The 26944-nt window shown below is 37.2% G+C and overlaps 4 protein-coding genes and 1 long non-coding RNA gene across 7 annotated transcripts; all 5 read left to right on the top strand.

Annotated features, from left to right (window-relative positions):
- Positions 1–2546: 2546 nt before the first annotated feature.
- Positions 2547–3299, top strand: LOC114297189 (MADS-box transcription factor PHERES 2-like). The gene has a single exon (XM_028241576.1). It carries the CDS (start codon positions 2547–2549, stop codon positions 3297–3299), a length of 753 nt encoding a protein of 250 aa, XP_028097377.1.
- Positions 3300–4083: 784 nt separating this feature from the next.
- On the top strand, positions 4084–5837 carry LOC145792502 (uncharacterized). The gene is made up of 3 exons (XR_014331898.1): positions 4084–4518; positions 4635–4707; positions 5740–5837. It is a non-coding gene; the product is annotated as an uncharacterized LOC145792502 (long non-coding RNA).
- Positions 5838–12776: 6939 nt separating this feature from the next.
- LOC114297200 (small ribosomal subunit protein eS21y) lies at positions 12777–16003 on the top strand. 3 transcript variants are annotated; one of them, XM_028241589.2, is made up of 4 exons: positions 12777–12902; positions 13374–13456; positions 13543–13675; positions 15704–16003. In XM_028241589.2, exons 2-4 carry the CDS (start codon positions 13407–13409, stop codon positions 15767–15769), a joined length of 249 nt encoding a protein of 82 aa, XP_028097390.1. In that variant the 5' UTR covers positions 12777–12902; positions 13374–13406; the 3' UTR covers positions 15770–16003. The 3 variants fall into 3 exon arrangements, with proteins under 3 accessions (XP_028097390.1, XP_028097391.1, XP_028097389.1); XM_028241590.2 differs by lacking the exon at positions 12777–12902 and adding an exon at positions 12960–13170; XM_028241588.2 differs by lacking the exon at positions 12777–12902 and adding an exon at positions 12973–13128.
- A 3408-nt stretch (positions 16004–19411) lies between these two features.
- LOC145793970 (uncharacterized) lies at positions 19412–19783 on the top strand. The gene has a single exon (XM_082876890.1). The coding sequence runs from the start codon at positions 19412–19414 to the stop codon at positions 19781–19783; it is 372 nt and encodes a 123-aa protein (XP_082733016.1).
- A 233-nt stretch (positions 19784–20016) lies between these two features.
- LOC145793969 (uncharacterized) lies at positions 20017–20652 on the top strand. The gene has a single exon (XM_082876889.1). It carries the CDS (start codon positions 20017–20019, stop codon positions 20650–20652), a length of 636 nt encoding a protein of 211 aa, XP_082733015.1.
- The last annotated feature ends 6292 nt before the right edge of the window (positions 20653–26944 follow it).

Below are 26944 nucleotides of genomic sequence, written 5' to 3'. Positions count from 1 at the left end.
ATGTATATGTGAAGTTTGAGCCAAAAATCATGCATTTGGAACCTTTGAATGTCGAATTGAAGCTCAAGATCATAATCTGGATTTTCCAGAATTTTGATTCCCGCTCGAGCGGGGAAACCGACGCTAGAGCGTGAAAATCGTGTTCCCAGTATTTTCTGCAGACATGGTGTCCAAGCGGGTAAGTTCACGCTCGTGTGGGGAGCCATGTTGAGAGGCCTTCCGCTCGAGCGCCAGAGTTCGCGATCAAGCGTAATTTTGATGCATCCAGCACTTTTGCAGGCCTCAAGGGTCCGCTCGAGCGGGGAAGTCCACGCTCGAGCGGAGATCCTGTTTTCTAAAATTTTGAAAATGCATTCTGTGTTCCGTTTTCTCTTCCCTTTCACTTCTAAGTACTCTTCGGCATACATTGAGCATTATAAGTAAGTTAGAAGAATAAGAATTAAGCCTAAAGAGGAATATGTGAATTAAGAACGGATTGAACCGGTTGTGACCCATATGTGTTATATGATGTGTAGGGTCAAGCTCTAGGGCAAATCCACAAGCCGATCACTGTGAGTAATATCTTAACAAGATATTTGAAATATACCGTTGCCCAATTGTTTACTTCTATGTAAGTTTTGTAAGTTCATTAATTTGAATAGTGGACGACGATTGACTCAAATGATTGGGCCAAAGGCCGTTTTGACACAAATAAAAGTTTAATATGTATGAATGGGCCAGAGGCCAGTTTGACATGCATGAATGGGCCAGAGGCCAGTTTGACATGCATGAATGGGCTAAAGGCCAGTTTGATATGAAAGTTTGAAAGGCCTAAAGGCTAGTTTGATATGAAAGTTTGAAAGGCCTAAAAACCAGTTTGATATGAAAGTTTGAAAGGCCTTTAGGCCAGTTTGATATGAAAGTTTGAAAGGCCTAAAAGCCAGTTTGATACGAAAGTATGAATGGGCCAGAGGCCGTTTTGACATGAATGAATGGGCCAAAGGCCGTTTTGATACGAAAGTATAAGTGGGCCAAAGGTCAGTTTGATACGAAAGTATAAATGGGCCGAAGGTCAGTTTGACATGAAAGTGTGAATGGGCCAAGGGCCAGTCTGACATGATAGAACGAATAGGCCAGAGGCCAGTATGATCTATATCTATTTATATGCTAGATAGAAATATGAATTGGGCCTAGGGCCATCTGACGTATATTGTTCCAATGTATTTTCTTTATTTGATATTATTCACTGGGCTATCGCTCACGCTCATTCATGTGTTTGTAGGTAAGCCAAGAAAAGTCCAAACCCAGCCCTAGTGAAGTATGTGTGAAACAACTAAGGTTTTGAAGAGTCAGCCCTTGCGTCTCACACACGAGACACGTCTTCGCCCTTCAGCCATTCTATGTTATTTTGTCATGTTGGTGAGGACTTTGGTGTACGTCTGTATATAACTTTGTTTTGGCTGACTTAGATTTGAATGATCCTGTCTGTATAGAACTTTATGTTACTATACTTTTTGTTGTGAATTATTAACATATGTATGTATGGAATGTTATGATGTGCATATAAGCACGGCTTTATGGACATAGTTTTAAATTGCTTCCGTTTGGCTCCCGGTAACTCTATTAAAATACGTTCGGTTTGGTTTGAGGCCATAAGTAATCTCATGATTACTGACCGGTTATGTCCTTAACCCACAGGGGCGGGTTCGGGTCATGACAATTTTCTTATTTTTAAGTAATCTTATTAATTTTTCATTCATTTCCTCTTTACCTGATTTACTCTCTCTTTTTTTTATTTTCTTTTTTCTGTTTTTCAATTTACCAATATTTGTGACGTTTTAGTTGATATATTTTTTTTCAACCTTTTGAAATATAATTTTCATTTTCTCAAATTGTTACCAATATATCGTGATATTTAGTGATATGTGAACAAAATTTAATGATTGTCCATATACAATGAAACAAAAAAGGGATAATAATTTTTTGAAACTTGTACTTTGCCACTCGAAAAATTAAAAGTTATATTTTGCACGCTACATATTTATATTTATATTATTTAGTAAGTTTTTTCATTTATGATGAAAATGTTGTCACTTGCATAGTTTTAAAAAATATAAAGCACAATAGTCCCCTTCCCTTAAGTGCTCTCTCCTTTCCATTGTAATATTTCTTAATTAATAGTCAAATGAATTTAATGTGGTCAATAACATATATGACTTTCTTACCATAGTTACCAAGATTAGTATTATTATTATTATTATTATTATTATTATTATTATTTATTTGAGTTACCCAAATTATTAGCATGACTCATTTAGGCAACAAAAATGATTGTAATATCCAAGACACCTCTTGACCAACGTTGACCATAAACCTTACCTTGTGTCCACTTTCCAAAAGTTTGGTCCTAAATTGTTGGCTAATCTACTTCACAAACACTATAAATACCCCTAAGGGCCTTAGTAGAAGACACTCATCAGTGACAAAGTGAAATACATTTCATTTCATTTCTTTTCTTTTTAAATCATCAAATTCAAAAGGGCTGTAAAGCAACACAATCACCAAAAATGACAAATAGGGTCAAACTTGCATTCATAACTGATAATGCTGCAAGGAAAACCACCCTCAGAAAAAGGAGAGCTGGCATGATCAAGAAAATTAGCGAACTCTCCACACTATGCGACATCGAAGCTGGCATCGTCATTTACAACCCAGGGGAGGTTACACCAACGGTATGGCCATCATATGAGTACATGAAACAAATGTTTAAGAGGTTCTTAAGCATGTCAATAATAGACAGAAGCCAAAAGATGGTGACATATGAGGGCTACATCATACAAATAATCACCAAGGAGACTGAGAATAATATTACAGAAAAGAAAAACAATGATAAAAAAGAAATTCAAGAAATCATGAACCAAACATTTGAAGGAAATGACTTAAATGAACTTGACATGACGATACTAAATTTATTGTCTTTGTTGGCAGATGATAAGCTGAAGCAACTAAAGAAGAAGCAAAATTGGCCCCGTGGTCAACAAATGGCTCTTCTTCCTCCTCCGCCTCTGTCACCAGTTTTAGCTCCTGAAATCATAGAAGTGGAAGAAGGAATTCGAGCTCCAACTAATGGTGAAGATGGAGAAAGCTCGATTAGGATGATAATTCAAGAGTTGATGAACGATCAGTGTTTCATGGAAACAACGGCAGAACACATGGAGCTATTGCTATCAAAGGATGTTGAGGGAACAAGTTCAAGTAAAAATGAAGAAGACCTACCGAAGGACTTAAATGAAGTGTTCCCTCATATTTACTTCCCATGAAACACTTAGTTCACATTGTTCTTAAATAGTGTCTCCAAAATCTATGTGTGTTGGGAGACAAAACCATTTGTATTGTGACAAAGTGTGTTTCTTTTATTTTTGATAAATGATTAAAGTTTTTTTTTTTTTTTTTTTTGCAACTTTGGTATGTAACAACCATGACTACAAGATTTTAAAACTATAGTGACAAAATATACATTAATGACACAAAAAGCCATTAAAACTACACACACAAGGAAAGATAAATTTTTGTGGATGTGTAAATCCATTTTATTTTATGATTGCTTGTTCTTTTTCTTTTTCTTTTCTGGATAAAACCATTTTTAAATAATTACCAAATCCATTAATTTCATGATAAACAAAAGTGTGATATGTTGAATTGTTACATTCACTTCCATGCACTTTCTTGTCAAAAATATCATGTTAATAATAACCATTTTTAAATAATTACCAAATCCATCAATTTCATGATAAACAAAAGTGTGACATGTTGAATTGTTACATTCACTTCCATGCACTTTCTTGTCAAAAATATCATTTTTTTTTTGATCGGCAAACTTGTCAAAAATATCATGTTAATAATTTTCCCACTACATGAGAGTGGGATCAGATAATAATTGAATATATCATTTACACACCTTGTTTTAATATATATTCTTCTTTTTTTCACGTAACAATCAAGATCAGAACAATAATCGGTAATTCAAACTCCACATGCCCTATTTTGTTTTAAGAAATTACAGTTAAATAGATTTTCCATTCAGTGAATGCACTACAAGAAAAGTTGCCTATTGCAACGTTTCTTTTATGGCGTTTATGAAAAACGCCATTATAGATTAGTTAAATACAACGTTTTCAAAACGTTGTCTCTCATCTCGGTAATATGGCGCCGCTTGGGTCAATTTGTTGACACCGTTCAATAGTCCGTCCATTTCAAAAACGTCTCTCACTCTCACTCGCACTTTTCCACAATCCAAACTCTTTCTCTCTCACTCAGAAACCCATTCGATTTGAAGCTCAGAAACCCTCATTCTCACTGATCAGCTCTCACTCTCGCTCGATTTCAAACAAACTCACACGATTTCAAACACACACGATTTCAAACACTCTCTCACTTGATTTCAAACAAACTTGCTCGATTTCAAAACTTGTTGCAGATTTTGAAAGCCACCAGATTTGCGCTTCTCTTCCGATTTTGGTTCTCCTCTCTTTCGATTTTGTGAGTTTCGATTTTGTGAGTTTCGATTTCGATCCTTTGGTCAATCCAGATTTTGAAGAATGTATACATTGGAACTGATATCTTGCATGTTTTGTTGCTGCTCTGTTTTGTTGCAGATCATATATTGGAACTGAACATTGGAACTGAGTTTCGATTTTGAAGATTTTGCTCAATCGGTCACTCAGATTTGTAAGTTTTTATTATATATGATATATATATATATATATATATATTACACAAAATCATCGAGTACATCATCCAGATCTCGCTCATGGGTGAACAATACATATATACATGTATATGTGCTCTCTCTGATATTGTGTTTATTGTTTTGGTTCTATATATATACATGACCTGTATGTGTGACTGCTTGTTTAGGTTCTTTGGATGATTTTTAGTTGTCAACTTATTTTGGATATTTTTCTTTTACACTGCTATAAAGGTTTATTTTCTCAATTAGGGAAAATTATTTAGGGATATTAGGTTTAGTTGATTAGAAATGTGTTGTTGTCTTCACAATTCATATTTTAGTATTAGATATCCCTCTAGTGTCTATGCTATAACCCTATTGAAATCATCATTTGTGTGTGTGCCACTCCTGGCTTTTTCACACTTGATGAGAATTGGAACATTTTGATGTGTAAAATTTGTCTTAGCTCAGAAGAAAAGAAAAAGTAATTATGCTTGCTTTTGTAATCAGTGTTAGAGAGGTGTGAATGGATTGAAGAAAGATATATAAGTTTTTTCGCTTTTGTTAATTTTGGTAGGATTTCTGCACCATGTTTTGAGGGGTCAAATTTTTTTTTTGTCTGAATTTTTCATGGAATACTATTTTGAACTGTTATTGGATGATATTTTCTTTGTTACTGGTTTGAACTGCTATAATCGTCACTTTGAGTAGCCTTCATGGCTCTTTTTTGCACCTGACGATAATTCATATATTTAACTGTGTAAACTTTGTCTTAGATGTAGAGCAAAAGCCTTGCAATCAGCAATTGTAAGTGAGGAATGCTGATGGTGGATATGATGGAGGGGAAGCTTTAGAGATTACTGTGTATGATTATTGTACCAAACACCATAACATTGAACTTACTGTGTACCAAACACCATAACATTAAACTTTGTCTTTGTTTACGTTTTGTTTGACACTGTTTTGTTGGTTAATTTGTTGCTCATTTTTGACTGTTTGATACTGATCAAGCAATGTGAGTTTGTGAACAGGTGACGTGCTGTCAGGGACATGGTCAGATGGGATCCACTATTCAGGTGTGATGGAGGAATGGTTTGGGCAACAATGGTGGGACAAACGTTCCGTCCTATTGCTTCTCACAACCATCCTTGTTTTTGCTCCTCTTATTTCATTCAAACGCCTTGGTGAGTCTTTGAATAGTGTCTCTGTTTATATATATGTATAACCTTTTTTAATTTTACTTAATGTGAAGATAAAAGGCAAAATTCAGTTATCTGTGTCTCTAGTAAGCATGGCTTAGGTAGTTTAGGTGGGATTGAGAAGAGGTGAGATTGTTTTTCTACTAGAAAACCACCTTGAAAAAGTCTAGGACACAAAGTGATCATAGAACCAACCATGTGAAAAGGTTGTGTCTGGCCCACACCCATGTGAGAGGGTTGTGTCCAATTCAGTGATTGGTTTATGTGCAAGTAAAAGAACTAAACCGGCTTGAATAAGTGATGATTCAGAAAGTAAACATTGTAGTAAGCTCAGTTTGTTTATCTTCACATTCAGCGTAGCATGTGTGATTAAAATTGACATTTGGCGTTGACGTTGCTTTCAAAGCCAATGGGTGCCTACTTAAGCTCAATACAGCCCTCCTCTAAGAACCTGCCAATCCACTGATGGGGTTATTGATTACCTTTAGTTGGTACACCAAGTCATTAGGTGCAATGAGCATCATGAGACTAGTTACACTTAACCAACAAAGTGAATTCCTATTGTATATTTGAAGATTCAAGAAATCTCTTTATTTGCATCTTATTGTTATCATCAGTATTAAGACTTAAGAGCCCTACCAGGCCTAACAACACAATGCAATGGCTTTTAGTGTTGTGTTGGGGAGAGGACAGCTATTCTAATCATTTGACTAGAATGAAAATAATGAAGATCAGTAAAAGGGAATTTGGAAGCATTATTGCAAAGCTATTGGTTGTATTTATTGTGTTTATGGTGAAAGTATCCAATTGAATATTTTAGATTGCTGTGGAACCAATGAACATGGTACTGGTGAATAGTCCTTCCCAAACTTCATTAATGGAAAGCCCTTTGGTTTGCTGGACAAGCTTGCACAGTTGGAATGTTGGAGAAAAAAACCTCAGAGGCTATTTTTATTGCTCTTGACATCAATGCTTTCAGTTGGCACCAGTTTTAGTTTAGATTTTTTTTTGTCGGTGGGTTCTAAATAGCGGTATTGGGATGCATATTAGTATCGGTCGCAGTGTAATGGTATCAGAAGTATCAAGCATCACGTATCGGGAATCAGAAAATATGATCCTGAAATTTTGAAAATCATTCACTACTACATTTGACACACATTTTGATACCTCCCTTTTTTTTTTCAAAAATTATTTTTATTTCTTCCCCTTTTCCTATGTCCATATATCTTATGGAGTCAATAGTTTGAACAAAATAAAAGTATCGGTCGCAGTGTAATGGTCTTCATAGTTGATCTTCTTGATTTTGTGCTTGAATATATTAAAAGTATGTAACATGAAGAATGATCCTGTTATTTAGCAGGGGCAACTTAATTGAAAAAAAGGCAAGGTCCAGTTACTTTGTACATGCTACATGTCCTAAAACTGAGCGGGATGTAAATCTGTGAGCCTGGACATGATCCTTTTCCTCATGCCATACATCTGAAATTTCTGCCAACTTTATAGTTCATTTTTAGAATGCCAATTAAATTTGCTTCAAGTAGCTTCTTGACATGGTGAAAGTTGTGTTATCCGGACAATAAAGCTACATATTCATTTCACTTCTGATACTCTTATTACAGTCTTTGACGCTTGGAAATGTTATGTGGTTCACAAATTGTTTGTAGGAATGACAGTATTTTTTGCCAAAAAATCTAGTGAATTGCACAAGTAAAATTTGATGATCAGAGAGCTTATTTATTTATGTGTGTATGTTTATTCTTTTTAAAATCTATCTGCTGTGTACTTACATTTGACACACATTTTGATACCTCCCTTTTTTTTTTCAAAAATTATTTTTATTTCTTCCCCTTTTCCTATGTCCATATATCTTATGGAGTCAATAGTTTGAACAAAATAAATTTCAAAATGTTAAATTATTCTATGTTTTGGCATTGCTGGCTAGCTTAACTGGTAAAGTCTCTTGGCAGTTGTACCAAAGACCTAGTTTGAATAATGCCTTCATCTGGGTTGGGGAGGTCTACCGAAAAAAGGAAAAAAATAGTGCAGTGACCATGTTCAGTCTATTTATTTTGCATGCTAACATGAGTTGTGTTGAGGTTTCATTTGATTGCTAAGCATCTCATTTCTTTCATGTCTATGTTTATTATTTGGGGCATGTGTTTCTTGTTGGTTTCCTTTTTGAATCAATAGTAAATGGGGTGCACAAATTTATCAACAATGCCCTTTCCTAGACTAGAAGTATTTTGACATTTTGTAAACTAATAATTTCAGGTTCGTCAAGAAATTTCTCCAATAGTGATGACAGTCATTTCTTTCTTGATCCCGATTCTTCAACATGCTGAGGTGATTGTTTCTTTGCTATTTCCAGTCATGCATGTGTATGCGTGCACACACTTGTGGGCATGGGTGTATGTTTCGGACTGTTATCTCTAATTAGTTACATTTCTTGATGTTGAGCAGGAGCTCAATAAGTCACTTATAGAAAATAGTGCTACAACGCTTGGTCGAGTTGCCTGGGTTTGTCCAGGGGTTGTATCACCACACATGGTGCATTGTCTTAGGAGTTTTTGAGTTGTTTGGGAAAAGATTGAAAGCTGGAGAAGGGGGTGGGATGGAAAACTTATGTTTGGGTCCCATATTACAGTGACAGGTTTATTTAGTTGCATCTCTATTGATGGTTAATAAGAGGGGATCCCTGCCAACCACACAACTATATTGACTTTGTCCGATCTCTCTCTCTGCAGATTATTGGAAAAGGTGCTTCATATATGTGTCTGTATTTGATGCACACTACTCTTTACATGTAACATGACATTTTTTTATTTTTCTATATGATGAAATTTAGAGAACAGAAATGTAGCCTTCAGTTTTTTGTTCTTTGATTGGAAGATGACATTGAAATAATAGAAATTCTTTAGGGGCCCAAATTGCTATTCATTTATGTGCCTCATGGTATTCTAGTTTTGCGCTGGGCAACACACACACACACACACACACACACACACCAACACCACCCAAAAAAAAAAAAAAAAAAAAAAAAAAAAAAAAAAAAAAAAAAAAGGTGGCGTTTTTGAAAAAACGCCACTAAATGACGTCATACATTAGTCTGACGGAAGTTATAACCGGAGTCAAAGATTTTGCGGCGTTTTACAAAACGCCATCTAATGTTTTTAGCGACGTTTTTCAAACGTCGTAGAGCTATTGCGACGGCCGTATCAGCGGCGTAAATATTAAACGTCATTGTACCTTTTTACGGCGTTTTTCAAGCTTTTAGCGGCGTTTTTAAAACGCCACTAAAACTCCAATTTCCTGTAGTGATGGTGTGAAAATAAAGGCACGACAATGGACAATATATGGATAAATTCATGCACTCAAATTATTGCTCGAAGATACTTTCTTGTCTAACTTGTATGATATCAGTTTCCCAACCAAAGATGAAAATGAGGAACAAGAGCCCTCGGTGATCTTTTGGCGATTGCACTGCCAAAAATTGGTTGTTTTGGCCACATTTTTTCTTATAGATAAAGGAACACAAACTTGTGAGGCATTATCTTTATAAAAAAAAATAAATTTATTAAAACGACATTTTAGAGAATACAAAACTACTTTTAGATTTATAAAGTAGGTTTTGTAGTTAGTCAATAAGCCAGTGATTGAAAGAGTTTTTTTTTTTTTTTTTTCATATATAATGTTAGCCTAATTTTTCAATGTATGAAGGTCATTTTGTTAACATATCACTTTTCATTTATTTTTATTTTTTTCATGCAATGAAGGCGTAACTAGACATTCCATGTTAAGGTGTACATTATGGTTCTAAGATATCTTTTTTCTCTAATCAATGGAATTAAATTAGAAACCCATTAATTCTTTGAATAATATTAGGGATCATGAAAAAAATATCATGAAATATATCATGAAAATTTTTCATCATTTAATTAGTGTGTGGTGTTTTATTGTATGTATATAATCTAAAGATAGAAAATTTTTCATGATCATTTTCATGATATTTTTTTTATGATTCCTAACGTTACTCTGATTCTTTTTCCACCTACACCTTATATTCTCTAAGTCCTAATTTCCCGTGTAATGTTTAAAGTGAAAACTGAAAGCTCGGTACTTCAATTATTGACGTAAACAAAATATAATCCTCACACACAAAGAGAGTATAGTAGAATTTACTATAAGACATTTATTATCTATTCTATTATTAAAAGCCAACACCAATTTTGGTGTCATGAAGCCACTTCTCAAAATTTTTTTCCAATTTTCCCTAAAATGACCTTAACTTTTTACACTTACATCAGTTTTAATTAGGGATAAAATGATAAATTAAAACATTCAATTTCACTTTCTCACTTTCCACTCTCCACGTCTCCTTATTGCTGAAAAGTTCTGAATCAGTTACTCCCCACGTCTCCAAACTGCTGTGCAGTTAAATTAGTATCAACATCTTCACCGAAAAGTTCTAAAAAAACATGCTTTTCATGAAACTGCATCTGTTTTGATGGATGCTAGGCAGAGTCTCTTTCGAAAGTGTCCCTACAAATATGTGATTGGTTGTAAATGCCCTTTGATGATGTGGAGATGGGTTACAAGACCCTAGGTTCCAGATGGATTCACAATCACATTTTATAGAAAATGCTGGGTTTGTACAGAGAGATTTCTTGGGTTTCTATTTCCTATTTGGTATGCTTTTATATTTTTCTATTCAATCTTATAAATGGGAGTTGGTGCAATTTATTTATTTAGTTCCCTATTTCACTTTGTTAATTTTTGGTTTGTTTCTATTTTGTATGTTTCTTTCCCTGTTTCACTTTGTTTGTTTTCCCTATTTTTTGAACTCAATTTTTTTAAGATTCTACGTTTCAATTTGACCAACGTGTGGAGTTTTAGTAAAAATTGGTATATAAGTGCATTTAATTGCTGTGATTTTATTTTTAAATTGTTAATTATTTTTTGTGCATATCAAATTCAATGTTATTATTTATTTTTCTTTATATCTATCAAATCTATTTGACTATGAGTGTTGTAAGTGTCTTGGATTTATACTTTTTTTATTTTGTGTGCTTCTGTATATTTATATTTAATTTTTTTCCTAAAAATTGTGAAGCCTAAAATGTGTACAATTTGGTTTGGGATTTTTCGTGTTTCACTTTTTTAAGTTTTTGTTTGTTTTTGTGTATAAATTCATTTTTATTTTTAAATTTGGTTTGTTTATGTGTGTTTTAAAATACAAAAAAACCACTGTTCTATGTGTTTTGGATTTGTATTTTTTTCTATTTCGTGTTATGTTCAATTTTTTTTTTTTAAATTGCGAAGCAAAAAATGTGTGTAAATTTTTAGACTTAAAAAGTTTGGGGCTTTTTTCCTATTTAACTTTTTTAAGCTTTTGTTTATTTTTGTGTATAAATTCAGTTTTTGAAAATTTTGTTTGTTTGTTTACCTAATTTTGTGTGTGTATGTATTTTTTATTTTTAAAAATCAATGTTCTTAATTTTGTATTTGTGTGTTTATAATTTATGTTTTGAAAAAATTAGTTTGTTTGGATGGTTAATTTTGTGTGTGTGTGTGTGTGTCTCTGTCTTCAACAAAAAAAAATAAAAAATAAAAAAATTATGTTTTCAATAAAATTGGTTTATTTGTTTGCTTAATTTTATGTCTTCAAATTTAATACCAAATGTTACATTGTATATAATTATTCATATGATTATTAGAAAAAATAATATCAAATTCATATTATAATTCTAAACGAATTTGCACACGCATTGTGTGTGCCTGCCGCTAGTAATAACAAAAAGGCGGTTTCAATTCCAAAAGTTAGTGGTTTTAGCTGAGCGACATAAACAGCTCAGAATCTACACGACATAACCGAAACTAATTGAATTACTCATTTCAACAATGGTGGTGTTATATGGATTAATTAATATATTAATTAGTGTATCAACACTAGTTATGATATTATTATTAACTCTATTCATTAATCATATTAAAAATATCAAAAATCTCATAAATTATGTCACATCATCAATTAGTACACTAATTAATATACTAATTAGTGTATATAGCATTGTTCATACACTACATATAAGAATCTACAATAAATATGGCGGAATTTAACTAACAATATTTTCCCTAAAAACATTAAAAACAAAATAAAATTAGATAATGTATGTATAAAAACATTAATGCTGTGTTTGGTTGGAGTTTTTGAGGTGGGATTTGGAAAATGAATGAGAAATGTAATCCTATTTATGTTTGGTTATAATAAAAAATATATGGGAAAAGAAAGGGGGTGAGAAATAAATAAAGAAATAGGATACCTTTTAGGACATCAATTCTATTTTATAACCAACACAACCAAACATAGTTGGGATTTGGAATTCTATTAATTCTTTCTCCTTTTCCTTTCATTTCCATTTCCCTTTCTATTTCCCTTCCCAAATCCACCAACCAAACACAGCGTAAAAAAAAATTGTAGTTGGAGGCTTCAACAATTTACCAAATTTGTGGTAAGACATATTCAAACAATCATTAAAATTTAAATCCTACACATTAATGACAAGAATATATAAATATTTTTACAAAACTCTAGGTTGTCTTGGGCCCATGGCGTATACTAAAATATGGATATCAAATAAAAGCCCAGAATATTAGAAATCATACCAAAAAATGAAGGCCTGAAATTGATTATGCCAAAGCAAAGCCCAAAGAGTATTGGGCCTTTAACTCATCAGGCTTCACTACTGTTCAGTTTTCGTTCTGAATAATAGGCCTGCCCAATTTCTTCTGCACAACGAAGCCCAAGAGGTCAAACATATTGGGCTTACAATCATGGGCCAGCCCAATGTATATTCTCGCAGAGAACCTTCTTGACGAATTAGGGTTTTGGTTTTTGTGAATCTGGGAGACTCTTTAAAAGCACCTCAGTGCTCTCCCCATATCACCATTGCAATTTCTCACCATCCACTATCAATCTTCTTCCTTCGCTTTCCCTGGTAATCCTCATCTCTATCTAGTCTATATATATGTATATCGATGTTATGTTTATATGTGTGTTGACATGGAGTTTTGATGAATTTGTTGCAATTTTTATAGATCTGATGGTAAACTTCATGTGAATCTGTTTGGTTACTGAGAAAACGAAGTATAAAAGGGAAAATAAAATAAAAATCTATGCTTTATGTTGATTTGGAATACCAGCACACTAAACGCAGCTGCATAGTTGAGTGGAGATTTAGGATTTAATGATCTAGCATTCAAAATGTTATTCTCTCTCTCTCTCTCTCTCTCTCTCTCTCAGTAACCAAACTAGTGTGCTTGTTTGCATTTCGGTGAAAATTGCTATGGATATTGTAACTGGGTTAGAGAACCTCAAAAAACTAGATTTGGGTTACTTTTAATTTTTTTAATATCTTTGTATTGATAATATAAGATGAGTATTCATTGTTGTTGAATTTGGTTGTTAGATCTTTTACTGTCAATTCAAAACACCCGCCAAGATGCAGAATGAAGAGGGTCAAAACATGGATCTTTACATCCCCAGAAAATGGTATGGCATTTTTTGTTTATATATATAGTGTTTTGTTGAGATTTGGGTTATGTGGTTTTTGTCTGAACTCTGTTATATGATTGCAGTTCTGCAACAAATAGGCTAATTACTGCAAAGGACCATGCGTCTGTCCAGCTTAATGTCGGGCATTTGGATGATAGTGGTGTTTATACCGGAACCTTCACCACCTTTGCTCTTTGTGGTTTCGTTCGTGCTCAGGTTATTTTTTGTTATCCTTCAAGTAACCATAAGCATTTGTGGTGTGATTTTTGCAAACTAGTTTGCAGTTGTTTGATAGTGATTGAGGTTGACTGTATAATTAGTTTTTTGTTCTTTTGGGGTTTATCTTCAGTTATGCATTTCTTTTTGTATACCTAATGAAATGAGTGTAGAAACTGATTAGAATTTGGTTTAAGGTTGTTATACTTGTTTTTCCGTTCTAAATGTTGTGATGATTTATGGTAATGAAATTTTGGGAGTTCAGAATATGAAAAAGGGAGGGGGGTTGACTGTTCTAGAGATACAGAGAGGGAGTTCTGTAAGATATAATAAGGATTTAGTTGTTGCAGATTGCCTTTAAAGAACCAAGTGTGCCTGTTTTCCATGCTGCTTGTGTTCCGTTGCGGGCATAGAGTAATGCAGGTCCATCTCATCTTTGTAAATGGGATGTCTATGTATCCTCTTTTTGAGCAATAGAGGCCTCACAAATCTATTCTTTTGTAATTCTTTTTCTTTCTTTCACTTTTTTGAATTTATTGTTGTTGATTTGTTTTTTTTCCTTACTTGTTAATTTGAAAATGCTGGTGTACTTTTCTGAGGCCGATCCAAATGGGTTCTCAGTATAAATTGTGTGGGAACACAATTTCACCCGGCCTAGATTGTATTGGTGGGCAGCCTCAATGTATTACATGTTTTTTCTCATGTCTTATTTCAGGGAACTGCCCTACATTTTTTTTATTCATAGAGGAAATCTTTTTTTTGATATTGTTGTGATAGTAGATAGAAATTTTTTTTTTTTTTTAAAATGAAAGGATATGTGATTGTTGACACAGATTGTCCAACAGAAGAAAATTGGTGCTAACAACTTCAACTTTTGTAGTTGTATTGACAATAAAGCTTTTATTAAAACAGATACATATTCATCTGATAGTCATAAATTGATTAGAAGTTGGTATGAGGTTTTGTTAGATTTGTTTTTCGCTTCCTAGTGGTGTGTAGATTTATGGTAATAAAAATTTGAGTGTTCAGGGTGATGGGGAGAATGGTGTTTTGGTGTGGGAGAGAGGAATGGAGCCTTTGGGACATTGAAAGCTAAAAATAAGCTGTGGAGGACTGCTGGTTGCATATGAGCAAAGGTGAAGCAAATGCTAGAGATTATAGATATAGTAATAGAGAAAATATTAAGTGTGGCAATTGGTAATTTGTCTTCTAGTGGGGGGAGGATTTGATGTGTCAAATGTTAATAAAGTAGATGCTAGTTAACACCCTTTTTCCTGGCAAGTTTTCTAAGGCTCATGTTATTTAGTTGCCTTAGAGAGAATAAGGATGTAGGTGTTGCAGATTGCCTCAAGAGAACCGAGCGTGCTGCACTTTTAAATGTCGCTTGTGTTTCGTTGCGGGCATAGAGTAAAGCAGACCTCTTTCATCTTTGCAAAAGGGATGTTTATGCCTCCTCTTTTTCAGCGACAGAGGCCTTAAAAATCTAATCTTTCGTAACTCTCATCTTTTCATTTACTTTTTCTAAAATTATGGTAGTTGATTTGTTCTCTTTTCTTATTTGCTAATTTGTAATGAAAGTACTGGTACTTTTGTGAGGCCGATCCAAATGAGTTCTCAAGTATAAACTGTGTGGGAACTCTATTTCACCCGGCCTAGATTGAATTGGTGGTTCAGCCTCTAGGTTTTGCTTGTTCTCTCATGTCTTAGTTCAGCGAACTGTACTACATTTTGTATTTCTGTGTCAAGAAAAAAATTAGATTGACGCAGTTCTGATGATGTGATAGTGGATAGAATTTTCAAGAAAGTGAAAGGAGAAGTGGCTGTTGGTAGTTACAATTTAAGTTTTGTAATCGAAACAGAAACATGATTTTGTTACTAAGACTGGGGCTCAGTAAATCAGTCCCATATCGGTTTGTGTTTTTTATTTACAATCTTTCTAATAGAATTCTCTTGTTTCCCGCCTGGTTTGATCTGTCAAAGCTTTTTTAATTTTGTTCCGCAACTCAAACGGGATTTTATCCTTTACAGGGAGATGCAGACAGCGCTGTAGATAGGCTGTGGCAGAAGAAGAAAGTTGAAGCAAGACAACAGTAGAAAGAGAGTTTTATGGGTTTCTTTGGATCAAAATTTTGCTTGAGGCATAGATGTTGCCATGAATCTTTTATCAGTTGCTGTGAAATGTGCAGCTAGTTTTCGTTTCGTTCCTTTGTTAACCCATTGAATTTCAATTTTGCTTTCAGTTTTTATGCACTTTGTTTTAGACTTATCTAAAAATATGTTTGTGTAAGCTAATAAAAGCTAATAATCTAAAATTAGAAGTTTGAAGCATTTTTTAATTGTTTTTATTTTTTAAAATTTATTTAAGTCATTCTGGACTAAGCAAAAGGCACTTGGTATTGTTCTAAGTTGGAAGCTAAAACTAAGAAACACCTGTTCTCAAATTTTAGGATAATTAGGCTTTTGTGATGCTAAGGACCCCCCCAGTGATTGGGCACCCCCCCCCCCCCCCCCCCCAAAGTGCCACATGGCACACTGTTAGTGGCTGAAGTCCAAAAAAAAAAATTATTTTTCAGCCAATCAGCAAGGATCCCAACACTTCCACTGGGGTCCAACACATTTTCCTTAGTCTTTTTTTGGGAGTCCCTTAAAAAAATTAGTTTATTGGTTAAAAATAAACTTATAGTTTGTATAAATACTGAATAAAATTTTTAAATTAAAAAAATTAATATTCAATTTTCTTTACTCTCATTTTAATTTTTCAATTTTATCAATCAACACCTGAATTTCCAACTCTGGTTGGATTCATCCTTTATTCAATTTTTTGTACTCCTGTTTCTTCATTTTATGTTTTTAAAACATGTCAACATGAATACAATAAAAAGGTGAATTACAGTAACGGTTTTTATAGTTTGGAATTTGTGTTATTTTGATTAATTGTGATATATTTGATTTTGAATTTTGAATCTCATTTCAAATAAGAATAATTAAAACACCGATTCCTTTACAAACAGAAAATGCTTTATTTTAAGGACAAAGTTGTTAATTGGATAAAATATAAAGGGCAAATTACAAACACCCCTCTCGAGGTTTGGTGAAAATACAGATTTTTCCCTGAGGTTTGAGAAATTACATCTCGTCCCCTGAGGTTTATATTTTCATAACAAATTGCCTCCTGAGGTTTTTATTTTCATACAGATTCCCCTCTAATTTTTCCTAATTTGTTATGAAAATTTGACCCTCAGGGGGTAATTTGCAATTTCTCAAACCTCAGGGGAGAATCTGTATTTTTATCAAACCTCGAGGGGGTGTTTGTAATTTGCCCAAATATAAACTAGTTTGATAAAAATAAATGTCAAAAAATTATTTTTAAATTTTTAAAAATTATTTCTCTCATCAAAGATAAAATTATATAAAAATGATAAATTTTTTACTTTTTTATTTTTTTATTTTTTTATCAAATTAATTTTTAGTATGTGTTTCGATGATGATCATATAATGGGTTATTGTTTTTGTTGATATTTTTGAATGGTTGTCATGTAATTAATGGTTGTTTTGTTATTAACAAATATTTTTGTATGGTTATCATGTAATGAAAATGAGTATTAGATTTTTAATGTGTAATCAATATGTTTAATATACGAAATATATTTAATGAATTTTTTGATTTAATAAATTGGTTTAATAGTCAAAATTATTGTCATGTTTGACTTTTGAAAAAATAGAAACTAATTTAATAAAAGTAAATATAAAAAAATATTTAAAAAAAAATATTTCTATATTATATAAAGATAATGTGTTTTTAATTTTTTTTTACAAATTTAATTTTTAATTTCTTAGACAAATTTTTTGAAAATAAATTCTGAAAACAAAACAAAATAAAACAACTTTATAACCAAGAAAGTGCCAACATTATTCTTTAAAGTTAATTGTATGACAACTTTGCCTTTGAAGTTGACCGTTTGTATAAAAAACATCTTTGATTGTCTTTATTTTGAACAATTTGGTAGTTTACGCATTTCAAAACTCATGATCAAATGCATCACAATTGAAAAGTTAAGAACCAAAGTGACAAAAACTCCAAATTACACGAGTAATTCTATTTACACACCACTATTTTGTTTAGTACCCACTGAGAGGGAGATTTCATAATCTGGCTTTGGGCCGTGGTAATGGCCGGGCTGAAAGTGGTCCAAGCGTGTTTGGGCCGAGCTGGGCTGGGCTGGGCCGTTCCAAGGGGAGTTTGCTCGGTTGAAATCTAGACCGTTTGCCGAGATGATTCTCTGTTAGCCCGGTTTTTATTGTTTGCTCTTTTAGCTCGGTGAGTAAGGTCCTCCGTAGACCAGCCCAACCGAGCAGGAGCTCGGTCATAATAGAGGGCTACTGAGCTCGGTCATAACGGAGGGCTACTGAGCTCGGTCATAATGGAGCTCGGCTAGGAGCACTGTTTGTCTCGTAAAGTAATACGGTCGTAGGAGGCTGGGTTAGCGTCGCCGGGCTGCCCATTCGCGCCAACGCCATTTGGTGGTTTGATTAGGTGGTGTTTAGCTGAATTTGCGCTGACATGTAGGAAAGCGTGATAGGAGAGCAGGTCCATGCGTCAATGGGCGAATGGACGTAGAGGTGAGCGCAGAAAGTATATAAACGTGACTGCGTCCCCCATGCGAGGGATGAAACATCTTCTGGTGAGAGAAACATTAACCCATTGTCTTCTCTCTCTCTCTGAGTGTGTGTTGACTTGACCATCGGAGGGGTTTTCCGGCAACGCACCGCCGAGTAGCTCACCTTCGTTGTGATCGCAGGTCGATCGGAGGAAGGCGCAGCTTGGACGCAAGAAGTACGGGTGGTACCGGATATTTAGCTCCCGTACAATTGGTGCCGTCTGTGGGAACCTTTGAGCAGACACAACCTTGCCCTCCAAGCTCATCGAATCACCTTCCATGGCAAACAACGACGAAATACCGTTGTCTGCCATTGACGGTATTACCCCAGAGTCAGTCCAACGGAGAGACGGACTTCCCGCCGTTTCGAATATGGCGGGCCTGGAGACTTCCCCAGGAGGACTTCCTAGAGATGCACGAGATAAGTGCGCCAGGAGCATTGGTCACTCACGGAGTCTAGACGGACACCGGTGGCGAAGAGAGTCGCACGTTCAACGCTTGGAGCACAAGTTGAGGGACCAAGATGCCATCATCCAGAGAATGGCGGCAGAGATGGAAGCTCTCAAACGGCAAGTAAAAGGGAAAAGTGTTGCTGGAGTGGGTAACCACTGTGAGCGTACCTAGACCCGTCATTTGGGCAGCCAGAATCAGCGGCACATGCCCTCCCTCTCCATCACCAGAAGCTATAGGGTTGGAGACTCAAACCCGCTTGCAGAGAAGTCTAGCGCGCAAGATAGTAGCTACCATCCCTCACGTCCGCCGACAACGTCAAGATATTCCTACTCCGCTCATACTTGAGGGACGTCCTGAAGGAACGAGCTTGCTGACAGGAGGTTCAAAGGGTGCCAACACTCCAGTGGTTATCCTACGGAGGTCATGCCAGTGAGGAAGTCATAATGCCGCCACCCCGTTCAGCCGTGCCTGTCCTCATGGACAAAGATTTGGCGAGGCTGAGCACCACCCCATTCTCCCTTGAAACAGAGACAACACCGCTCCCAACGGTCTTTCACCAGCCCAAGTTTACACTTTATGACGGGAAAACCAATCCGTACATGTATGTTAGCCACTTCCGACAGTCATGGCTGGGCACAGGCATAATGATGCTCTCATGTGCCTTATTTTCCCATCAAGTTTGGGCGAGTTGGGCTTGAAATGGTTTGAGAGGCTTCCGGAGGAAAGCACCGAAAGATGGCAGCAGTTGGCGGAGGCATTCGTGACTCGATTCAAAACCAACACCAAAACGCCAAAGGAAGTGGACCACCTCCTGAGCGTCAAGATGGAGTCGAGCAACTCCCTCACAGCATACAACGCCAGGCATTGGGAAACCTTCAATGAGATCCTAGATTGCCTGACTAACCTGGAAATCACCCAATATAAGTGCAATCTCCCGGTCGGACATAGACTGAGGGACTCGCTCACGATGAACCAACTGACTTCCATGGGCAGCTGATGCAACATATCAATGAGCACATCCGAGTAGAAGATGATACAGCGGCGTCCACCGTGAAGACAAATCCAGTAACAACAAACAAAAGAGTGGCTGGAAAAGTACACGCGGTCGAATAGGAGACAAACCGTCCAAGTGACCGCGCAAGGGAATCCGATCGTGGTCCAGATTGTAGGAACTGGGGTAAAGGTCGCCGCCATGACCGAGTAGAATATCTACGCGATGACGCAGCAGATATGAATAGAAAGTTGAACGCTCGGACGGGCATCACCACAGGTTTTAAGATTCCAATCTACCGCATACTTAGTGAAATCCGTGACGAGGTTTACGTCCGGTTTCCCGCTAAGTTAGGCGATACGCAAAAGGGCTTCAACTCGCGGTACCGCTACACATTTCATAAGGAGCGAAGGCACCGGACAGAGGACTGTTTGCCCTTGAAACAACACTTGGATGAGTTAGTCACAGCCGGTCACTTGGACCGTTACATCGATGGGGGCGTCAGGGCCGCGCGCCACACACCGGCTGAGCCGAGTGGTTCGGATAATCTAGAGGCACCCCCCCAAGGAGTGGTCAACGTGATCCACAGTATAGTCGAGCCAGTGCGGGTATGCAAGCTCCATGGGATGATCAAAAAGGCAGAACATATGTGGGAAGTTTTGTCAGTTCAGCCCGCGATCAAGAGAGGCAAGACCGAGGAAAAAAATGTGATTAGCTTCTCAAGCAGGGACCTTGAGCGCATTCAACCGCCGCACAATGATGCCCTAGTGCTCACCCTTCGCGTCAGGGACTTCGATGTTAAGCGCATCTTGATCGACCAAGGCAGCTCGGTCAAGATCATGTACTACGACGCCTTCAAGCATCTCAAACTCTGAGATACGAACTTAGCTCTGGCAACTTCGCCACTGGTTGGTTTTAACTCATAACCGGAGTGGGCAATGGGAAAAATAATCCTACCGGTCAAAGCCGGATTCGTAGTCAAGTAGGTGGAGTTCTGGGTATTGAAGGTGTCGTCCACATACAATTTGATCCTAGGTAGGGGATGGCTTCATGCCATGCAGGCGGTAACGTCAACCTACCACCAAGTCATGAGGTACCCCTCGGCTACGGGAGAAGTTGAGGAGATTTAGGGCGATCAGGTCATGGCGAAGTAGTGTTTCGTGGCAGTGAAAGGGAGCCGAGCTGCCAAAGGCTTCGTGCGAATGATCGAAGGTCCGGAAGACCAAAGTGTCTTGGATGACGTGGGCACTAGGGCCGAGGAAAGGCTGTTGAAGAGTTGGTGGAAGTGCGTATCGACACAGAAAATCCTGACAAGTTCTTCTTGTTGGGATCTAGCATGACTACCCAAGAAAAGACTGAGATGGTGAAGTTCTTGGTGGCCAATATCAAAGTCTTTACGTGGACGCCATACGATATGCCAGGCGTTGATCCAAGCTTTATTTGCCACCAACTCAATGTCTTTTCGGATGCGCGTCTTGTCATTCAAAGAACAAGGAGATCAACCCTTCATCATGCCGAGGTTGTCATGGAGGAAGTCAAGAACTTGCTGGAAGCTAGGGCAATCCATGAAGTGCACTACCCACGGTGGGTTTCGAACACGGTTGTAGTACCTAAGAAGAATGGGAAGTGGCAAGTTTACGTTGATTACAAGACGGTCAACCGAGCTTACCCTAAAGACAGCTTTCCTTTGCCCAGAATAGACTAGCTAGTGGATCTTACAGCCGGACACAGTCGGCTCAGTTTCTTAGATGCCTATCGCGGTTATCACCAGATCGCCATGCATGCACCCGACCGCGAGATAACCTCTTTTACGACCCTAAGGGGATTATTCTGCTATAGAGTCATGCATTTTGGTTTGAAGAATGCCGGGGCAACTTTCCAAAGAATGGTGACGAAGATGTTCGCCCCTCTGCTAGGCCACACGATGGAGGCTTACATCGACGACATGGTGGTCAAAAGCAAGCAGCAGGCTGACCACTTGTCCGACCTAGCCAAGATGTTTGCCATTCTTAAACAACACAAGCTTCGCCTGAATGCGTCGAAATGTGCCTGCGGTGTAGGGTCAAGGAAATTCCTGGGCTTCCTAGTCACCAACTGAGGCATCGAAGCGGACCCCTCACAAATTGAAGCCATACAAGAATTAAAGCAGCCCAACTCGGCAAAGGACGTGCAACATCTTGCCGAAATGGCAGCCGCCCTTAATCGATTCATAAGTCGGTCATCAAATCGTTGTCGTCCTTTCTTTTGAGCCTTGAAGTCCAAGTTTTCATGGGACGAAGAATATGGCAGGGCCTTTGTAACAACCCTCACCTCTGATTAGTGCTAATCTGTGATTAAGCATGATAAGTAACTGATTAAGCTGAAAGTCTGAATTGATTGCATAAGTGTGTTGCATTAGTTGCATTTCTATCTGTTTATCATTAAATGATCTGTTCACGTTTTAATTTCGAACTGCAAATTGAAGGTCTTATCGGCGGCCGAATCAGAAATTGGTTAGTGTTTTATGCTAGATAGAATTTGTGTGATTTTATAGTAGGTTTAATTAAAAGTTGATTTGGAATGGTTAAATTAGCATTGTTAATGTTAAATTAAGTGAACCTAGTTATTTACCTTAATGCCATTGAGTGGGCCACCTTAGGGTCATTGTTTGAGGACTTAATCTATACATTTGATGCACCATTATTCAGCCATTTTCTTAGACCAAACCGTACGAGAAAGGGAGAGTAGGAGAACAAGGTTGAATTCAACAAGTTTTGTTTGAATTTAGAAGATTTGAAGGTTAATTGCAAAATTGAGCTAGCACACTTGAGATTCAAGGCCTAAGGTAGGAAAATCATCTTCTTAATTGTGAACTTAAGCTATTTCTTACATGGTTCATGGAAATTTGGTGTTTAGAGTCAAGAATTGTTTTAAGGAGTTGATTTGAGTAGCTTATTCACGCATGCATGTACACATTTTTGAAATTGAGGTTGTTTTCATGAGAATTTCCACATGCATGTCCACATCTTGGTTGTAGACCATGAATTCACCATGTTTTAGGGTGCAAACTTGCATTTGGTTACATTTTGGAGCATTGGAATTCATTAGAACACTTGCATGTAATATTCTTGCATTGTTCTTCATGTTTCCTTGAATTTGTGTTCAAATTGGCTTACCTTTGGGCTTGATTTTACAAATTGATCTTCAAAGACATGTTATACTATGAGTTTTCAAGTGTTTTCCAGAAAATTGGCCCAAAGGTTGAGTTTTGAAGTGTTGAATGTTTGGTTTGAGCTTTGAAGGCAAATCTGGAAAACCCAGAATTTGGCTTCCTCCGAGGACCTGTGTATTCAGAGGTCTACCCGAGCGACGGAATGTTGGCTCGAGCCAGAATTGCAAGCTCTCAGGTTTTCTGCGTGTGCAGACGCATGCTCGAGCGAAGGAACCTACGCTCGAGCGGGGACTGTGTCTTACGCTCGAGCGAGCATCGAGCGAACGTCGAGCGAGCGTCGAGCGGAGATTTTCAACATCCAGCACTTTTTGTATTTTTACAGACCGCTTGAGCGAGGAAGTCCACGCTCGAGTGACCCCACTGTTTTGGCAAGCTCACTCGAGCGAAGGAAGTCACGCTCAAGCGAGACCTCTGTTTCAGCAAAAATTTGAAAAGTGTTTTAAAGTGCATTTTTGCATCCTCATTCCATCCTAGGCATTCCTAGGCCAAGTTTAAGGCATCTTAATGAGGACAATGTTATAGAACCACACCATGTATAATTAGGGGCTAAGTTATTAATTCTGAGTGTATGTCTGTTCTGCAACTGTAGGGTTGGCATCCGAGGACACTCGTTAGCTTGTCTATAGCCCAGTGCTCTGTGAGTAACAATATTATAAAGATATGTTCAATTATGATTATTTTTTGAATGATCAACTGTTCTACTTACTGAAACGTTATTGTTTAATGAATGAATGTTTGTCCGATTTGTAAACTGTATCCGTGGCATCCATAGCAATTTACTGTTACTGTACTGTTACTGCTACTGTCACAGAGATCTCTGTCGGTTCCCATGTTTGGAACCACTACTGTTACTGTTATGATGGCCATCAACTGACTGTTCGGTCTGTTAAGACCTACTGTACTGTTTTGCTATGGGATGCACCACATATGACTGCTATGGTTTCTAAGTGACTGATATGACTGTTTAATTACTGAAAAGGGCATTCATTCTTAACAACTGTTATTCACTGGTGTCACGACCCAAACCCGGCCCTATGGGTTTAGCACCGTAACCGGCCAGTAATCCGAGATTACCAAAGGCCTGCAGAACAGTAGAACAGTAAAACAGAGTACAGGGCCTGGCGGAAGCCAAAACAATAAATAAACAATGTCCAATGAGCTGTGACAGTCTATATGCAAAAAGACTTTTCATACATTTGTACGTAGACAGTGCAGAACAGTATGCACAATATTTACAATCATTCAGACTAGGGACTTCATCCCTTACATAACAGTACAGTAACATGCAGTCTATACAATCCATTCGGTTATTACAAAACAGTAAGACAGTACAGAAGGGGGAATTGTAAAACACCCCTAAGCCTTAACACGATAGGCTCGGAACCTCGCAGTGAGGCACATAGGCTGGCTTGACAAAACTGGAGTAACTCTGACGCTCCTAGCCGCGGTCTGGTGCCTGAACACCTACATATATATATGAGCAGTGAGCTAAAGCCCAGTGAATAACATAATGCGTAAAGAGGTTAAGAATGAATGTCCTTACAGTATGAAAACAGTTCAATTAAACAGTATTTCAGTTGTTCAGTCAGTACAGTCATATGTGGTACACCCATTAGCATAACAGTACAGTAAGCAGTAGGTCTTAAAAGACCGAACAGTAATGATGGCCATCAGTCAGTAAACAGTAGTGGTTCCAACAAGGGAACCGACAGAGATTTCTGTCACAGTAACAGTAAACAGTAGGCGCTAAGGATGCCATAATACAGTTCAGAATATAGGACATACATTCATTCAGTTAACAGTAATCAGTTCAGAAAACAGTATAGTTCAGTTGTTCAGAAGATAATCATTTGTGAACATATCTTTACACAATCGTTACTCACAGAGTTCTGGGTTACAGTAAGCTAGAGGGTGCCTCCCCAGTCGCCAACCCTACACAGTTAATAGATTGAACACACTAAGCTACACAGCTGGGAAAGGTAGTAACTTAACCCCTAATGCCTCGGTGTGTTCTACACCTATATCCTCAGTAAGATGCCTTAAACTAGGCCTAAGAATGCCTAGAATGGGATGAGGATGCAAAAATGTACTCAAAAAGCAGTTTCAGAAGTTTCAGAAAAATAGAGTCCCGCTCGAGCGCAGGTTTACCCGCTCGAGCGGACATGCAACAAAGGTACACGCTCGAGCGTCAACTCTCCCGCTCGAGCGTACTGTAAAAGTACTGGATGGGTGAAATCTCCGCTCGACGGGCGCTCGACGCCCGCTCAATCGTGAAACACATGCCTCCGCTCGAGCGCCCAATCCTACGCTCGAGCGGACTGTAAAACAGTGCAGAGAAATACTGGATGCTCGGATTCCACGCTCGAGCGTCACTATCCCCGCTCGAGCGGAAGTGCAAAATCTGGGAATTCCAGATTGCACCTCCAAGCCAAAACCAGGTTCAAATGCATCAAAACCGATCCTCTTGGGCTGAATTTCCTGGAAAACTCTTATAAACTCATAGTAAAACGTGATTCAAAGCTCAATTTGAGAAATCAAAGCCCGACGGTGTTTAATTCAACTCAATTTCAACCAATTTTCATGAACAAGGAGAGTATGGAAACATGCATGAATTCAAACCAATTCAAAGCTTCAATTTCATGCTCCAGTGAGCCAAATCTTTCAAAAACATGATGAGTTCATGGTCTTTTGTAAAAATATGGGCATGCATGTACAATTTGATGATAGATAACTTCAAAACTTCAAAATAAAGGCATGCATGCATGAGCTAGGCTCCAATTCAACATATATGGACCAATTCAAGGCTCAAATCACTAGAGGCTCAAAAACTAAGCATGAACAAGTTCAAATACAGTAATAGAAGGTTAAATTCTCTTACCTAAGTCTAGTATTCAAGGCAAGGAAGCTCAACTATGCAAATCTCCTACAAATTCTTCAAGTTTCTAAGCAAATTGTGAAGAACTCAAGCTTTCTCTCCCTCTCTCCCTCTCAAGTCGGCAAGAGCAAGGAAATGGCTGAACAAAATGTTGCCTATGTGTCTAATGAGGCTCAAATATATTGTATTGAGTGGGCCACTAAGGGTTAGTTTAGTAAATAGGGCCAACTTAAGCAATTGATCAATATTTAATCTAATTTAATCATACCTAATCAAGTTTTCAGAAAAATACACCATAAAATCACATTAATTATGAGGATCATAAAACATCAATCAATTCCTGGTTCGGCCGCCGATAAGGCCTTCAATTAGCAGTTTAAACATAAAATGTGAACAGATCAAGTAAACAATCAAACAGATAGAATACAGATTAACACACATACTCAGTCAATTCAGTTCCAGTTTTCAGTCAGTCAGTTCAGTACTTTAATCAGTTCAATTATCAGTCATAATCAGTTCAGTTTGACGGTAATCAATGTTTATCGGTAAGCAGTGATGAGGGTTATTACAACTGGGCTTTAGCTCACTATTTATATATATATATATGTAGGTTCTCGGCACCGGACCGAAGCTAGGAGCGTCGCATTAGCTCTTGTTTTGTCAAGCCAACCTATGTGCCTCGCCTCGAGGTTCCAAGTTCGTCCAAGCCACGGCTGTTTTGGGGTGTTCAGATTCACCCTTTTGTTTCTGTTTTGTAATAGTTGAACAAGACTTGACTGTACAGTTATAGTTAGGGATTTGATCCTTAACATGGATGTTTGTATATATGTTGTATATATGTATGTTTTGGTTATCAATGTGGCATGTTTATAAAAAGTCCTTTTGCATTCAGATTGTCACAGCTCATTGAATATCTTTTATTTACTGTTTTGGCTTCCGCCAGCCCCTTTACTTTGTATTTCTATCGTTACTATTAAGCAGGCCTTTGGTAATCACGGATTACTGGCCGGTTGCGATGCTAAACCCATAGGGGCAGGTTTGGGTCGTGACAGCCTTGGCCGAGCTCAAGGCATATTTGTCT

The sequence above is a fragment of the Camellia sinensis genome, chromosome 6 (assembly GCF_055761805.1).
Source record: "Camellia sinensis isolate YWXY chromosome 6, ASM5576180v1, whole genome shotgun sequence".
NCBI lineage: Eukaryota > Viridiplantae > Streptophyta > Magnoliopsida > Ericales > Theaceae > Camellia > Camellia sinensis.
This window is presented reverse-complemented; position numbering and strand designations above follow the sequence as displayed.